This window comes from Seriola dumerili, unplaced genomic scaffold, assembly GCF_002260705.1.
Source record: "Seriola dumerili isolate Sdu_G_001 unplaced genomic scaffold, Sdu_1.0 BDQW01000088.1, whole genome shotgun sequence".
Taxonomy (NCBI): domain Eukaryota; kingdom Metazoa; phylum Chordata; class Actinopteri; order Carangiformes; family Carangidae; genus Seriola; species Seriola dumerili.
The window spans coordinates 10884054-10901063 of NW_019174343.1; the positions used below are offsets into that span (position 1 = coordinate 10884054).

The 17010-nt window shown below is 40.0% G+C and overlaps 1 protein-coding gene across 1 annotated transcript in view; it reads right to left on the reverse strand.

Annotated features, from left to right (window-relative positions):
* LOC111221560 (lysyl oxidase homolog 2A-like) overlaps positions 1-17010 on the reverse strand; it is a 29822-nt gene that overhangs the window by 4017 nt on the left and 8795 nt on the right. Inside the window, exons 4-13 of the mRNA XM_022745007.1 lie at positions 11588-11796; positions 8346-8562; positions 7092-7275; positions 4866-5017; positions 4612-4779; positions 1847-2012; positions 1446-1686; positions 1068-1183; positions 780-916; positions 218-329 (exon numbers count right to left, since the gene is read on the reverse strand). Of these exons, the coding sequence (XP_022600728.1) occupies positions 218-329; positions 780-916; positions 1068-1183; positions 1446-1686; positions 1847-2012; positions 4612-4779; positions 4866-5017; positions 7092-7275; positions 8346-8562; positions 11588-11796 (1702 nt within the window). The remainder of the gene's footprint in view (positions 1-217; positions 330-779; positions 917-1067; positions 1184-1445; positions 1687-1846; positions 2013-4611; positions 4780-4865; positions 5018-7091; positions 7276-8345; positions 8563-11587; positions 11797-17010) is intronic.

Genomic DNA, 17010 nt, shown 5'->3' on the forward strand with positions numbered 1-17010 from the left:
TGAGGATGATACACCAGATGAAAAGTGTAAAATCTGTCGTTCAGTTTTAAACAGAAACATGGTCAACACATTTAATATTTGGTTTCATATCCTTTGCAGTCAGGTACGTTACACGTATATTCGAGTTTTGAATTTTCAGCCTAATTTTCCAAACTTGATGTTTTATGATTGTAGTTAATATCATTTAACCCAAATGCAGAGTAGATTATGGTCTCACCTATACGACAGTTGTATGTCCATATCCGTTGGCCATCATACCGGGAGCGACACTTCATAATGTTGTTGGTGTAATCTGATTCGGCAACCTCATAGTTAGGGTTTATCACAATCTGGAAGAGAAAAAAACATGTTAAAACAAGTGAAAGCAAAATGTTTCCCCTTTATACATTTATACACTATTAATAAATCATTTTTGAGTACTACCAAGGACAGAATAATACAGGTTTAGTAACTGTCAGAAGACTAACAGGGTGGCAGGGTGACTGAACGCAGTAACTGTCTCAAAAAGAAAAAGTTGAATTTCTACAACTGCTTCAGATGATTTTCTAATAGGGTCAGAGTTTGTAAATGTAGTTTCTACAACAGCTAGAGTCCATCAGACTTATCTGCATCCTCCACCAACCCCTGCTCACTTGTTTCAAGTCTGAATAAGAGTATACTTAGGCTGAATGCCAAACCACAGCAGTTGCAGAGACATGGAAAGTGTCTGTTTGGTCTGTGAGACTACACTGGCTGCAGATGAGAAGATCTTTACCATGCACCACGGCTAACAGACTAACCTGGAAGATGTAGTCGCCAGGCTTCACGTCTGTGATGTCAATCCACTGACAATCAATGTCATGTCTGTAGGTATCCCAGCAGCCAACAGTGATTCCTTGTGAACCGAAGTTCGCACATTCGTACCTTTTCTGGATACCTGTCAGCATTCAGAGCAAAGTTTTATCACATCATTCAACAACAATGTCAATTATAAGCAGGATCATTCATATTTTGATATTAGAAATCATACTAACTTTTTTTGTGTATTATATTCTTAAGAAAGACAACAAAATGAATGAATATTTTACCTTCGTCACAGTAGGTGTCCTCCAGGCAGAAGCTGGCTTTGTGTCCCTCTGCCACTTTAGTGCCATTCAGACTCAGCAAGTCATAGTGGGTGAAAACCTCCATACTATGGTAATGTCTACAAGGGACACAGGCAAAAAAATAGATGTTGAAACCTCCCCCATACATACCTCTTTTTAGCTCTTTTAGCTAACCCTAACCCCACATTAACATACATGCTCTTATCAGAAGCCACTCCGAACAGCAATTACAGCAGGAGTACAGGCTGAAAGGCCTGGCTGCCAACAGGATATAGAGATTTTCAGAACTGTTACACATTGGTAATTAATTATTTACTGTGTTGAATTTAACTTTCACTTGAGAATGACATGAGGTCTCACCTGTGACATTCATGCCAAATCCAGGAGTGATGTGCTGCCCGCGGCCTGAAGTCTGACTGTCCGTTGTTGTGGATCTGGGAGGAGAAGCGGAGAAGGCGGCGGTAGGAGCTGGAGTCGGCTTTGTCAGCGCTGCTGGAGAGGCAGTTCTCCTCTGCGGCACACTGCAGCGCGTACATAGGCCTGTCCTCCAGGTAGGTGGTTTGCTCTACAACCTGAGCGTTGAGCACCAGGTCTGGGGCCGCTGGGAGGGAGAGAGTAACAAGGAACTGGTTTTGAGAAAACTGTTTTACAAAGTTTATATCTTCTATATATCTATATCTAAAGTTTATATTACAGTAAAGCTCCACTTAAGCTGTGTAAACTTCTTCAGTATACAGCATTTATATTTTGCAGTTTCTTACTCTGAGTGCATGAGACCCCAGCAGAGAAACGTCCACCTCCTTTCGGGCAGTCGATGTGTTTCCCATGATGTAGACACTGATCCAGAGTCAGCTCGGTTCCTGAACATCTCACTCCACTCATCACCACAGAATTAGATGAGGAATCTCCTTCCCAGTACCATGTTTCCTGAATAAAGAAAAGCACATAAAAGAAAGAAGAGGTAATTCACCTGAATGATAATCAAGAAATTCCAAAGACTTGTCGTGACTTCAGTGAATAGTTCATAGTATCAAGTTAGAGCCTGGCTCTGTCCAAAGGTTACAAAACCCACCTCCTAAACACCTTTAACTTATTCAATCTTCACAAAAACTGAAGTGTAACCTGACTCTAGTTTGTACCTCTCGTGTGGCACCGTAGTGCATGGGTGAGATTTTCTCACCCCGTCGCCAGTCTTTGTGCTAAGCTACAATATTTTAACTGTCTGCTGGCTGTAGCTTCATATGTAGCGTACGGACATGATCAATCTACTCATCTAACTCTTGGCAAAAAAGCAAAGAGGGGAGTTTTCCATAATGTCAAACTAATTCTTTAAATCTCAGTCTTAAGTCCATAGCTCTGTTACATAATTTCACAGCTGGAAACAAGCAAATGAAGATTGTGCTGCTAATTAAACTGTTTTGGAAAAGAAGATGTGTGTGGGACGGTTTTGAACTGAGACATTATCTAATTTTCCTTCTGTATTTAATTTGCAGGTCACATTATCTCAGTTGTCCCACAAGGCAAATCTAATCAAATGGTATTTCACACATCACACACACAGCGAGGGGTGCTCGCTTGTCCTCAACAGTTCTGACTCAGCCTTACTGCAACATTTTGCAGACCATGGGGAAACCTTCTGTAGAAGAAACTCATACTTTCCGTCATCTTCCAAGGAAGTGGAGGATTCATGAGAAACTGAGCTATGGAAAAAAGATATGGATGTGGGAGTACTTGCTGGTGGGTTGAGAAGAGGGACAGACATACAGCTGTATAGTTTAAGCTCTGTGTCATTTGTTCCATCTGGTTGTGGGATTTGCCTGCAGAAGCATTTAAAAGTCAGACAGGAAAGAGTCTCTGGAGAAACTGATTCCCTGCACTGCTATGATAACAAAGAGCAGACATTTATTACTCCTAAACCTGCCGTTAACATGAGAACTCTTATGCAATGGCAACTGTATGTGGTGGCAAAGAGACTTGTTATTATGATACCTAGACCTGATTATTTGACTTGGCACAGAATTACTCTTTGATAAAGTGAAAAAAAACTACTTGTAATCAAAGTAAACTTGTTGACTTGTACTTGACTTGAGGGCCAGTGCTCGAGCAGTGACAGCAAACAGATGATGACATGTTTATGTGTTGCTCGATTAGAAATGAATCACACGTAATTGTCCCAAACACAGCATAGTCAGATAAACAGCCTCCGCCAGACCCGGTCCAAGTTCCACTCATAAAACCCCCTGCCGCTATCAGGGCAAGTCCCAATGATTCACACATACTTTCCAGACCTATATAATCTTAAACCACAAATGCCCCACTGGTTTCTGCCTTAAAATAGAAAAAAACATAAGAACACAAGCAGGGGTCTTCCTCTTTACCAGACTCTCACCTCATGATATAAAAGGAGCACACGTTTCTCCTTTAAAAAGCAAGAGGGAAACGTAAGCAGGACAGGACTGTGACGCTGCCAAGTCATGCCAGGGGCTTTACTGTTGGAGGGTCCACTAAACTTCAAACATGAAGTCGAGACTTTCCTCATCACTCCCGCTGAGAAGCTGAACGCTATTTTGTGCCATAGGTTAAAAATGGCTGACCTGCATTCTGTGCTGACTGCCTGTTTGTGTTGTTTCCAAGCAAACGGCATCTTTGTTTTGCCCTCTGGGATCAATAAAGCTCAAGCTTATTAGAGTGAGAGTTAATAGCATCCCCTGACACACACACACACACACACACACACACACACACACACACACACACACACACACACGTGCACACACACAGACATGGGTAGTAGCTCTACCAGACTGATTTAATCTTGTCCATATTACACATGTTGTAACTTTCGTATCGCAACGTGCAATCTCAAATTCAAGTCCAACTCAAAGAATCTAATAACACAGACTTATTTTCAACAAATTGTAAAAAAAATGCTATAAATGAATCTCACTTTGTTACGGTGGTGCCATGTGAGGAAAAGGAAAGTTGAAAGAGCAGGGGCATGAGCTGGGTCTGTACGTGTGTGAACGTTTTTCTTTCCATTTTACCAATTTAACCTGGTCAATAAGGTAAATTTACATCTACTTCACATTAACTCCACATTATACAGAAACATATAGCCATAATGTCGATGCAATCTCAAGACAGAATGACAGTCTACAAAGCACTTCTGTTGACCTCAGATTATTTTGTTAAACATGGATAATGCCATATATTGGTGATAAACATAAACAGTTTAGCATCGGTTTACTATGTTTATCACTACTGTGCAAGCTGGCTTGCCTAACAGTTTGAACCTTGGCATCCTACATAATGTCATAGTAGCCAAACCCACACATACAGTATGTGGCACTATGTGGTTTAGTGACTTGAGGGACAATTTTATAAATGAAAATAACGTGGCCACACACAAACTGCACCCCGGACCATCTCCTTTATGCTGAGGCCTGCGCAGTAAAGATAAGCTCATCTTAAAAATGATTTGATGGAAGTGGGCGGAGAGGGAGAAATTTTATTCCAGAGACCTTACCTGGAAAGCGTGGCTGGCAAAGCCCAAGCCCAGCTGTCTGCACACTACCATGGCCTCCATGGTCCCCCAGCTTTCACTGCACACCGCGCCCCACACCAGAGAGCCGTTCTTCTCTGCCAGGACCTCCACACGGCCCTCATAGGGGTTGCGGCCACCGCTTAACCGAAGCTGAGGACAGAGATAGACAAATGTGTCTTGCAGTGCTATGTAAATAAAATTTGTTTTTATTTGACATCGTAGATGGAGTTACTCACTCTGTTGTGAAAACCCATGGCAGGAACATTACACCTGACAGCTGCGTCTTCCTCGTGGCTGCAGCCCAGAGAGTCACGGTTGAAGTGGCACTCAGTCAGTGACTTTTCAAACCCGGAGCACTCCACCTCATTCATGTGGACCGGCCCGATCCCTATAGGGAAACAAACCCAACACACAGGCACATTGAATATCTTCAATTTGTTGAACTTATTACTAAAGTTATTTTGACTAAAAACAGGCTGGAGCAGTCACCATGTCCATAATGCAACAGAAAATAGTCTTAGGAGTGTCATCTATTTTCATTACTGGATAAAAGAAATTTGATCTTTGGACTACATATAATTTTAGGATACACAAGCCAGTACAGCCGTGTTCCTGAGTAAAACAGCAGTAGCCCCGCCTCCCTGAGTGTTTTGTTAGAACAACTCTGTCCGAAGACAGATGTAACATTTCATCCTGTTTCCTAGAATCACAAGGAAACAAGCAGTCAACTATGACAAATGAAAACGAGACACTTGAGGCCTGTTAAAAAAAAAAAGAAACTCTCTCTGCATCTTTTTATTTTTTTCAAACTAAAAAAAGTAATCTGAAACGGTTTTTCCACAATAACATGTACAACTACTTCTTCCATGCCAGTTTTCTTCCCATGTGACTGAGCTGGAATGTCTCTAGTGATGTTAGCTCTGAAATTTCAGTCTAAGACTGAGACGGACTGGCAGTCACTGGAGAAAAATAAATTAACAACGGGAAGAACACAGTGCTGTTGTAAACACAGTCAATTTCCATGTCTGACGATGATGATTATAAGAGATTAAATAAATAAAATATTTAACTTGAATTTGCATGACACAGAAACTTGCTGTGGGTCAAGTGAAAAAAGTGTAAAAATAGATATTACGTACATATTGTATACTAAAAAAGAAAAACTGATAGAATTTCCTAAGTGGTATATTTTCTTTGTCTCCCATACAAGTCCAGGAATCACCTTCTAGCGTCATTTCATTTTTATTGTCTTCCTTGTTTAGCCTACTCCAACGACTTCTAAAAAGAAACACAATCAGCTATTTCAAGTCTACTGTCTGTGTGTGGTACCATTTTTGGATCCAGTGGTCAACTCATAAAAAAAAAAAAAATCCCTCAAATAACCTTGAAGACTCTCCAACAAAGAATTCCTCCTCTGAAATCCATAAAGGCTGTTTTCTTTGCTGGAACATTTTGTGCACTTGTGTGTTTTGCTGTAAGAATATGGCAGAGGAGAGGACGACTGTTCCAATGAACATATGTTTCTTATAATGCTGAAGTATATTGCATTTCACAAAATCGGGTTCTTTGGACAAGGAATAAACATTGATGTGCTACTCCATATATTCCCAAATGCATTTATGTGCTGACTTAAGGTCTAGACTGATTGAAGTGAGACATAAACAGGTGGTGATACAGAGGCCAAAGATAAGGTGGAGGTGGAGGTCTCTGGTTTCACTCCACACCTTTCATTTTCACAGCTGGGAATGAGTTCTTCCTGATGTTATGTTTGGATGCTTGTTGATTGATGGTACTGTAAATGTGAAATGTAATGAAAGCTAAAGCATTTAAGTTTAACACTATCTCAAGATGATCCCTGAATATCTGGAGGAACAGTTACAGTCTACCTGTATGGGTGAGAGTTGTGACTGTGGTCTCCACGTTTTAGTGCAGTCAGAATGTCACAATACTTACATAATTTCTTCTTAAGACTGACCAATATTGGATTTTTGAGGCCCTGTTTAAAAAACTGATGACAATGTATTGGCTGATTTTTATTTATCTCGATTTTTTCATTTTAAATAACCTGTAACATAAGTGATAAGTGAATAAGTGAATTGTGAAGGTAAGGTATGTACTGAATGTAATAGAGAAACTGTTCCTGAATTACCTCAAACATAATGTTTGGCATTTCTTTTTTTGTGAAGGCAGTTTGTTCAAACTAAAACTGTGTGTTAATTTGCGCTTTAATTACAATTAATATATAAATGAATACATTTATTTATATAAGAATTACATTATAAATTAATAGAATATTCATTTAAATAATTATTTTAGAACTCCCCAGTCTAAAAGGAGTTTATATTTTTATTATTATTGTTATTATTATTATCATTATTATTATTCAATCCAACTCCATGTTATTGTACCCACATATATAGTAGTACTATGTTATAAAGTGACTAATCTGTAGTAGAACCTACCTTGCCCCAGTCGGGCACCTGTCAGAGCCTCTTTGGCGCTTCCGAATCCCAGTTCTCGACAAACAACAGTGGCAGCTCGAATGTTCCAGTTGTCATCACACACTGTACCCCACTCGCCGTTCTTCAACACCTCCACTCGCCCCTCGCCTATCATAGCTCCGCCTCTTAGACGCACCAATGGTTGCTATGGAAACAGTCCACCAATATTAGTGAAAATTACAGTCTTGTAAATGATTATTGTTAAAATCTACATCCGTTGAAGAGTTTTGAATTAATGTGATTTATTTACTTAAGTTATATTGGATTATACTATACATTATAATGGGTTACCATTCTTCCTTGTTTTGCAGTATAGAGAAAAATAGGTATCACCTCGGGAATACCTTAAGTAATAATCAATAAACACCAAGAGGAAACACTAATAATTTGATAGATTACTTAACAGATGTTCATTCAGATTCATCCATTCAAATGTTTCCAGATGCTTGACTACAGGGTCACTTCATTAATAAGCAGCAAAATGTTGTAATCCAGAGCTGGACAAGAGTCAAGAATTGCTTATTGGATGATCTATCTTGTACTTACTGAACTCTATTTACCTTAAAAGTGTTTCTGCTTCTTATTATATAATGCAATGATGTAGTAACATACTGTATTTACGAACCAAACAGATGGTGAATTGGACATTTATGACTTTCTTTAAAATTAATGATAAATCAATGGAGTCTAATTCAGAACAAACACAAATATCTGCAATATGTCCAATTTCACTCACAGAGACTAATGTCAGCCATATGGTACCATAAACTGACTTGTTGAAGTGTCAGGCATATTTTTCAGTTTACAGTTCTTCTGTGCAATGTCAGGTTAACTCGAGGAACAACCCTGTTGCTGATTATATTACATCAGGATAGATGGGAAAGGTTTTAGTTCCAGGAGGCTCAGAAAATGAGCTGAGCTCATTGTAGACTAAGGGATTATTCTGGGAACCATCTGATTGTTTGGGTTACTAACAAATAAATTTTACTTTATGGTGCTCAAGGGGCGTATTTGGCCTCTGACTCATTGTAAAAAATTTACATCACTAGGTACCACCGAGCAACAAGAAAGTAGCCCAGCTTGAGGCCAGTGTCTTGTCCAAGAGTATTGGCAGGATTCAAAATGCTTCCTCTCACATCCACTCTCTGTCTCTCTTGCAGTGACGGTGCTGACCACTGACCCACCGTGCAGCCAAGCATGTATGATCTGACCTACCTCCACCCTGTAGGCCTTCCTGAAGCCGACGCTGACGCTGGGAGCAAAGGCACGTCCAGGCACACAACTGATCACTACAGGCATGCCCTGTCCACAGGTGTTGTTGCCCTTCAGCTCTACCTCCCCGCCCAGTTTACAATCGGACAAGTTGGCCTCGTTGCCTGTGCAGTTGACAGAGAAACCCCAGTAGTTCTTCTTACGACGATTGGACAGCAATCTGAGAAGGCAATGAAATGACAGGGCCATAGGCAACTTATAGTTATTTATTGCAACATATAGTTTATAGTGTACGTTATTTGTGGTCATTTGTGTTAGTTCACATAAGTGGCAACCAATTTAGACAGCATGTCATAGGTTTTAAGACGAATGAATGCAGTATGACCACCTTTTTTTAACCTTTCAACATTGAAGACAAATACATGGTTAAAAACAGGAAATAACAATATAAAAACAATAAAAGCTACACAGAGGGCAATCACCACCAGAGGGTGGGGGGCCACATCTGCAAAAGCACAGTCACCTTTGGTTTTAAAGTGGGGTCAGCTGCTTTATAGGCAATTAAATCAATTTTAAAATCAACTCTGCGCTCTGTGGGTAAACAATGTGGATTGGCCAACACTGGTGTGATGTGTGACCTACGCTTTTTATATACAGTCTATAGACCAATGTCACGTATTAGTTAACAGTCCAGCAGCTGGAGCCCAGACACAGAAGAGTGACTCATGGTTGTGAACGGGGAGTTATGACGAGTTATCTTGATTTATAATCGAGATGGGGGAGACAAAAACATGATTTTTTTTAAAGGATAAATACACTGTTTTATTCTCTCAAAAATGCTCTCAGGGCCTTTGATGAGGACTTGTGTTTTGTCATGGTGAAGTTGGAGGAAATTACTCAAGACTCAGTCCTTGATAGCTGTTAGGCAGTCTTGCAAGGTGGAGAGTTTACTGAGGGAAATTTAAATTGTCATAGATATCAGTTCATGCCGAAACCTGCAGACTTGAATCTTGCTTCAGAGACACATCGACCCATCACAGTCAATAATTTGTCGGTCTTTGTTATTTTATGTTATGTCACCGTTGCATGGTAATGCTGTTGCAAAGACTGTTTAGAAGTGTGTTCCACTTTGTACTGGTGAGGGAAGTCGAACACTCAATCATCACTGAGCTGCTCTGCACTTTTAAGATTCATGTCAGCAAAGAAGAGTTGATGACAGCAATGACATAACTGTGACTGTAACTATGAGGAATTTTCTACAGATTCTATAGTAAGTTTCTGAAATTCACAGGAACGACAAACACCTTTAGTAAAATAAGAAAGCGGCGGTTTGGTTGGCAGTAAGTTCTTTTAAAACAGCTTTTATCTACATCACCTACAGTATTGCTTCTGTTATGTTGAAGAGCACATAAAATGTTTTATTGTTCTTTCTCACACTTTACTAAAATATAATGGCGCTGTTTTATGAGATTTATTTGTTTTGTGTGAGGACTTCAACAACGCCCATCCTATACTGAGAGGCACAGTGGAGGTATTGTTGTGGAGATACCTTAACATTCTCACGACCCCATACTTGAATAGAAGTCATTGACTAAGAGTCACTGAGGAACCCGACAACAGTGGACCTCTAAGCAGGTCTGAACCTTTGAGGAGAATGACCATGTAATGAAACCAACATGAGCTACATTTACAACCTTTCAGGTCCCACAGCTTGTCCAGATGCTGTGGACAGAATGAAGCCCCAAGTCTGTTTAAATACAAGAACAATTTGTGGTCTGTGAAATTTGAAGAAAAATCCAAATTTGACTGAGAGGTTTTAATTTTGCTGGACTGTTATGGCCACATTCGGTGAATAGAACTGCCTTTTGTTGTTCCAGACAAAAGACAGATTGATTGTGATCTTTCACCTCTGTAAAACAGTGAACCACGTGAGACCACAGCAGCATTGCGCACTTTAAAACCATGCACACTTTTTGATCCTAAGTGATTAACAAAAAAACTAAGTAACCATTACTGGTTTTATGTGTCTTATACTTCTACTCTTACTTCCTGCATTTATATGTAAGATTAACATAAAATCAGCTGAGATCGTGTCTGCCAGAGCTATAACAATAGACACATTTAAAATAAGTCACCTTCTTTACCCTAATCTTACCAAACCACAGACGTTTAAAGAAAGATGTGAAGATCCAGGTACAAACGTACCACATTAAACATGACCATCACATTGACAAAGTATTTGAAGTATTTGTAAATAAATGTTTTTCTGCTGTCTGTCTGGTCTTGGTTTGACTGTGGCTGGACTGTGGTTCCTTTCAGATGAATGTACAGACTAACACTGCCTGGATTTGCATAATCAACAGATTCGACTATGATTTGAAAACATGAACTCATGTCCATTTATGAGTGTAAACACTTAAAACCAAACCATCCAAGACTATGTTTTTCTTTGAGGGCAGGTAACCATGTTTATTTCTTAAATTATTTGATTCTTTGAGTCATACCTCAGCCTGAGCTATTTAAGAGAGAAACATGTTATTCTCTTTCATGCAGTCACCAGATGAACATGTGATTATTTTTTCATGTGCAGCAAGAGCATCTGCTTTGTTTTGAACTTCACATCCCTTGGTAACAGATAAAAATGATTAGACACAAAGTGTTCCAGGAAGTAGCTGGCTTTGTGTTAGGCTTCATATTGTGTACAGATTGACATTTAAGAATGGCCACTGCCAAAAGAGCCACTGTTTCACAGCGCACTGCACTCGTTTTTTTCCCAGCAAGGCCCATCCTTCATCCTCTAAGACTTCCTGAAGCAGTGTTTGGCTTCTTGTCAACATTCTCCAGGCCATGTCTGTTTATCTCAGTGTGCAAAGTGGATGAAGGGTTGACCGATGACTACTGTAAACAAACTTGGTTATGCCATTTTTCCTAACATCAGTCTGGTATGGTACAACATCTCTAAATAGACTTAGACCTAAGAGGCCACTATAGGAAATGCAGCGTTTTAACACATGAACGTGTTTATATGATAAAGGAATGTGTGGCGTACCTCAAATGATAACATGTTTGCCACGCGTGTGACTTTAAACAGATTCAGTGTTGTGTAACACTGCTATATTCCCATAACCTAAGCTGCAATTAACTCAGCTAAATGTTTATGTTAGAATTTAACTCATGTGAAGACTTTCATTATATCTATTTGGCCTTATTTAAACCCTGCTGCCAGCCACAGCACCATTACTCACTTGTAGGGTCGGGTATTGAAGCGCTTCTCCCCGGGGAAGCCATACATGCCACAGATGACCCTGCTGTTCATCTCTGTCCACTCCTCGTTACAGATCTGTCTCCACTTGCCTCCATCTTTCACCTCCAAAAAGCCCTCAGTGATGGGAATCCTTTTCCTGTGAGAATACGTGGCCCTGATCCTCACATCCTCCACCTGCACTGTCAAACCCTGGGACACAGAACAGAGAAAATGTTTCATTTACACACAGATAATACATACAAATTTGACCCCTGAAAGTAGACTTTAGTCCATCTGGGGACGACTGTGCTGAACATAGGCCGCTCAACAGGATACGATGGCCACTTATGTCTTTTAGGGTCTGATTGACATTTGTAGTTTTAAGTGAAATGTCTGAACAACTCTTGCTATGACATCTGGTACACACATTCATGTCCCCTGCAGGATGAATTGTGATCCCTTTGGTGATCACTTGACATGTTATCGATCGCTATCATCATGTCAAACATTTTCATTTAGCCAATACTTACTTACTACTATGACCTATGAACTATTACCATCAGCCTCAGCTGTACTTTGCATTTAGTGCTAATTAGCATATTTTAGCATGGTTATCATGGCTATAATAATAAGTAGTGAGTATAATCTTAAATGAATTGCCCGCTTTATAAAAGACAAGAATTTATTTATACTTGGACTTCACATATAACTGTTCCATTCGATATATTGTAAATACTACGCATCCTGTGAGTCATAAAGGAAGATCACATTTTTAACAAATACAGAAGTTTTTCAGAAAAAACTTTTAGGGACTGCACAATTTGCACATATGTTTGAAAAGTCAAGTTAAAAAATCTGAGGATGAAATCTTTGTTTAAACTTGTTAAGTATTAGTGAGAGGCCTTAGCAGGTCGGATGAATGTCTGGAATTTTTCCTCCATCTTTGTTACGTCTTCAGAGTTTAGACAGGAGCTTTAAGGGCCGGGAGGGAATTAGTGGACAACATACATCACAGCAGAGATCTGTCAAATCCTGCTAACAGTGTTTTAGTTTCCCCCGCCAAAAAAAACTTAAAGTGAACAATTGGTAATTCATTGCTGATTCAAACATGTTGAAAGGTGTTGAAAAGTTACTCGATATTCAAAGATGAAATGAAATACATCATTGTCATTATTTTTACTGTTGCAAAGTAAGCCAAGAAGCTGAAATGAACTAGTAGAGTACAAAAGCAGAAACACTAGTCTTTTCCCTAAGGGGTGAAGGTGAAGGGGATCTGGGCCAAATGTCTTTTCAAAGACTTTTCAACTTGCATCTTGAATTTCATGATTGATAAGAAAACAGTGATAAGTTTCTCTGCTCTAATTTTGAATCATGAGGTTAAAGAAGCAAGCTATTGGCTGACAGGGTTCAGGTTGGAAGAATGTCTGCGGGTGGTCCACAGTCTACTATTAAGGGCTGTAAAGCCAGTTGGTGAGGCGGAGGGTCACCAACCACAGTTAGCATCATATGTCCTGAAGACCCCTAAATCAGGAAGGAATGGTAACCTTTGACCTCCAGGGCTTTATGGGAAAACAGCTACCTTATAACTTTGCCATTGTTCATTTTCCTTCTTCAGCCAAGTGCTGCAGTTTGTTCCCAGCTAGTGTGAGGTTACACTGTGGCTGCCAAAAAGAGCCAAAACTCTGAGCTGCTTTGTGGTATGCAAATGCTGATCTCAGTAATTTCGAAACAGCCAACTTCTTTAACTCTGCAGAACAAAAACCTCACATTCAGGCATGTCTCCCAGAAATATCAAATGCGTGCCCTGAGGGTGGTTTCCTGAGATGGCGTCAGCCTGAGGGAATGTTCAAGGCTTCAGGGTCTCTAAACACCAAAAACTGCAATGCAGGAGGAGCCACGACTAAGTCAGACTGTTTCTACAGTGACCCCAGTCCTCCTTCTGACCGCAGCGGTTAGACCGGGTAAAAACCACTCTTTCATGAAGAGATTCCTGCTGTCCATAGCATGACAGAGTGTTTTCCGTTAGTGCCCGGCAGGATAGGAAGGTTAGGAGATGTGACCATGATCAGGGAACCGGAAATGATGCATTATTAATTATGGTATAAAAAAATCATGTAACAACAAAAAGAAACAAAGAAGACAATTGAAAAACATACTTATGAATGGCTAAATGTATGTTCCCCTGATACAAAACATAAAATTCATATGGAAAAATCACAGTGCCAAAGTGAATCCAGGTGTGAAGGTTAAAATACCAGACAGGACAGGGGGTACGAGGTGAGTATGAAATGGGGCACTGAGAAGGGTCTGACCAGTGTTGCATTTGGCTCAGAGAGAGGAAACTGGCCGTCTGAATGTGTGAGACTAAAGAGAAGAGGACAGATACCCACAGCTGGGATCAGTCCAGGTGCCCCCCATCCCCCCACCAAACCCTGACCACCAGACATAAACTCAGCAAAATCCTGCTTGGTTTGTAAAGCAATGCAAGAAAATGACTACTACAGCGCACAGAACATGGACCCATGATAAGCCATTTCACACTATATGAGTAAATCTCATAATATCAATCTGGAAATCTAGACCCTCCAATAGGAGGAAGTTCAGAATCTTACATATTATACATAGGGAGAAATAGTTCCACATTTTGGAAAAAATATGCTTTTTTGCTTTATTGCCGCGAGTTAGATGAGAAGATTGATACCACTCTCATATCTGCACAATAAATATGAAGTTACGGCCAGCAGATGGTTAGCTTAGCTTAGCATAAAGACTGGCTCTGTCAAAAGATATGGTGCTGATTTAATAAAGAAGATATAATGTGTTAATTAGTAAGGTTTAAAGGTGGTGGTAGGTGGATTTTGTTATCTTTGGACATAGCCAGGGTAGCTGTTTCTTCCTGTTTTCAGTCTTTATGCTACGCTAAGCTAAATGGCTGCTGGTGGTAACTTCTTATTCCCCACAAAGACATGAGAGTTGTATCAAACATCTCATCTAATTCTCAGCAAGGAAGTGAATAAGGTTATTACCCAAAAAAGGAAACTACTTATTCCTTTAAGTACAGGACATGTGTGTAGATATCATCAGGATCAGCGTAACCATTTTAGCAACCACATCGTCAATATGTGATGCATGGACAGAGGCCCGTTTGCAGTGAGCGTAGGCTTTCCATCCTGCAGGTCATTCTGAGGTTAATTCTCAACTGGACATTTCTACAAAGTTGCCTCATCTTACAGTAACTCCATGACTGTGCTGTAGTGATTCATTCATTCTCTGGATTTTTTCCAAAATACCTTTTCCTTTTCAAATACAGTCTCACATTCTTGTTCTTGTTTGTAAATGGCGTCTGAGAAAAAAGAAAACATTCTTCATTTAGCTCTATTCATTACTACTCTCTGAAGTGAGCTTTGACCATTACTGAACTATTTCCAACTGGAGACCAGACTTGTTTTTCTGACCAGGACCCCTCACAATGTAGATGTGTGAACATGAGACTGTGGTCTAGCCAGTGTCTGACTAATGCTTCCACTACTGTGCATTTCTTCCATTTTACTCAGCTTTCCAGCCCCGCTGCACGTTCATCGACACGTGCCCCCCTGGATCCCCACCCACCCATCCACTCCCCGCCCCACCTTACAAAACATGGCAAGTATGAATGTTAATCACGCCAGAGTTTAGATGAAAAGCAAGAGAACAGCGAGGCTCTTTCAAATGACTTTCACATCTGCCCCACCCCACTTTCTGCCTCAACAGCCCCTAGTCTGACTTGACTGAGGAAGTGTGTGTGTGTGTGTGTGTGTGTGCATCTGGAATATCTATCAGAGTGTGCTGCTCCCATCAGGGCAATGAAAAAGAATTATTACTACAGGTTAACACACGCACGTACACATCTCAAACGAATTCATAAATGAGTATTTTATAACTGAAATATGTAGGCAGTGTTAGCTGAGCCTAACTACAGCATGACATATTATTGCATATTAATCAAATTACAACAGTTTAATGCAATATTGTTCATATTTGTGGGTAATGATTTTTCTTTTTTATTTATTCTCCAGAAACTGACTGGATGAGAACTAATTTTAAGTCTTAATGGTCTGCGTCCAATGGCTTATCATGTAGTTAAAGGAATAGTTTATCAGTTTGGGAAAAACTGCTTATGAGACAATTGATACCACTCTCACACACACTCTTTTAAATATGAAGCTGCAGCGCAGAGATGGTTTAGATTAGCATAAAGACTGGAAACAGAAGGAAACAGCAGGCCTGGCTCCATCCAAAAGTGAAAAAATCCCCCTACCAGCACCTGCAAAGCTCTCTGATTAACATTTTCATCTATTTTGTTTAATCTGCACAGACACAGAAATGTGAAAAAACAACAGATTGTAGTTTCACAGGGGGTTACCTGCCAGAAATTTTCTTGTTGGACAGCAGTTAATCCCTCAAGTCTTGTCAATGTGAGATTTCCACACAACCAGCCAAAAAATAATCCAGCACATGACTTCCCATTAAATCATTTCTACACTTCAGTATTTGTACGGATTAAGCACACAAGATTGAATAAATCAAATTAAAATGAGCTTTAGAGGTACTAATAGGCAGATTTTGTTACCTTTGGTAAGAGCCAGGCTAGCTGTTTCCCTCTCCAGTTTATATGCTAAACTAACCTGGTTGTAGTTTCACATGTAATAGAAAGAGAGGGACACTGATCTTATCTAACTCTCAGAAAGAAAATTAATAAAATGAAACAGCACTGTAAACCAAATTATAGATTGGGGATTTAAAACCATTTAAGATGTTAACTGCATTACAGTAGCATTGACAAACATTGTTTTTTAATGATTCATGAGTACCTTTAACTTACATCTGAACAATTTCATTTGCGTAATATCTATACTTTAGTCTTAATGCATACAGTATGTGCAGTGCACATATAATAATTCACATCTACTGAACCAGTCCAGTGTGCAAATGGTAAATCATAAAGTGCAGGCATGAATAATGACAGTCAGGACTTTGGACACTGTGCAGCCAAGAGGAGAGTTGAGACCACATTGGAATCCAGCTGTTGAACATGTGGTGGATCTGTCTGCTACTCTATCCATAAGAGAGAGAAACTGGCTTCAGCCTCCTGACATGCATCAACCTTTTCTCCCTTCGATCATTCTCCTCCTCACAAGGCTCTTGCATACGAATCCAACTTTGGCTCAGGTTTCCTTTTGTTGTATAGCACAGAATGTGCAGAACTGAAATTCTTGTAAGAGGACACCGTCACGCCTCGTGCATAAGTGCAGCCTTTGCCCTGCAAAGAATCAACAGGCTCTTGACTGCTGCATTCTGTTATCACAACTGGCTTCTGACGTGTTTGTGTTGCCTCAAGATCTAAGTGCTTGGTCCAAATAAATACACCAGATGGTCAGGTGGCCA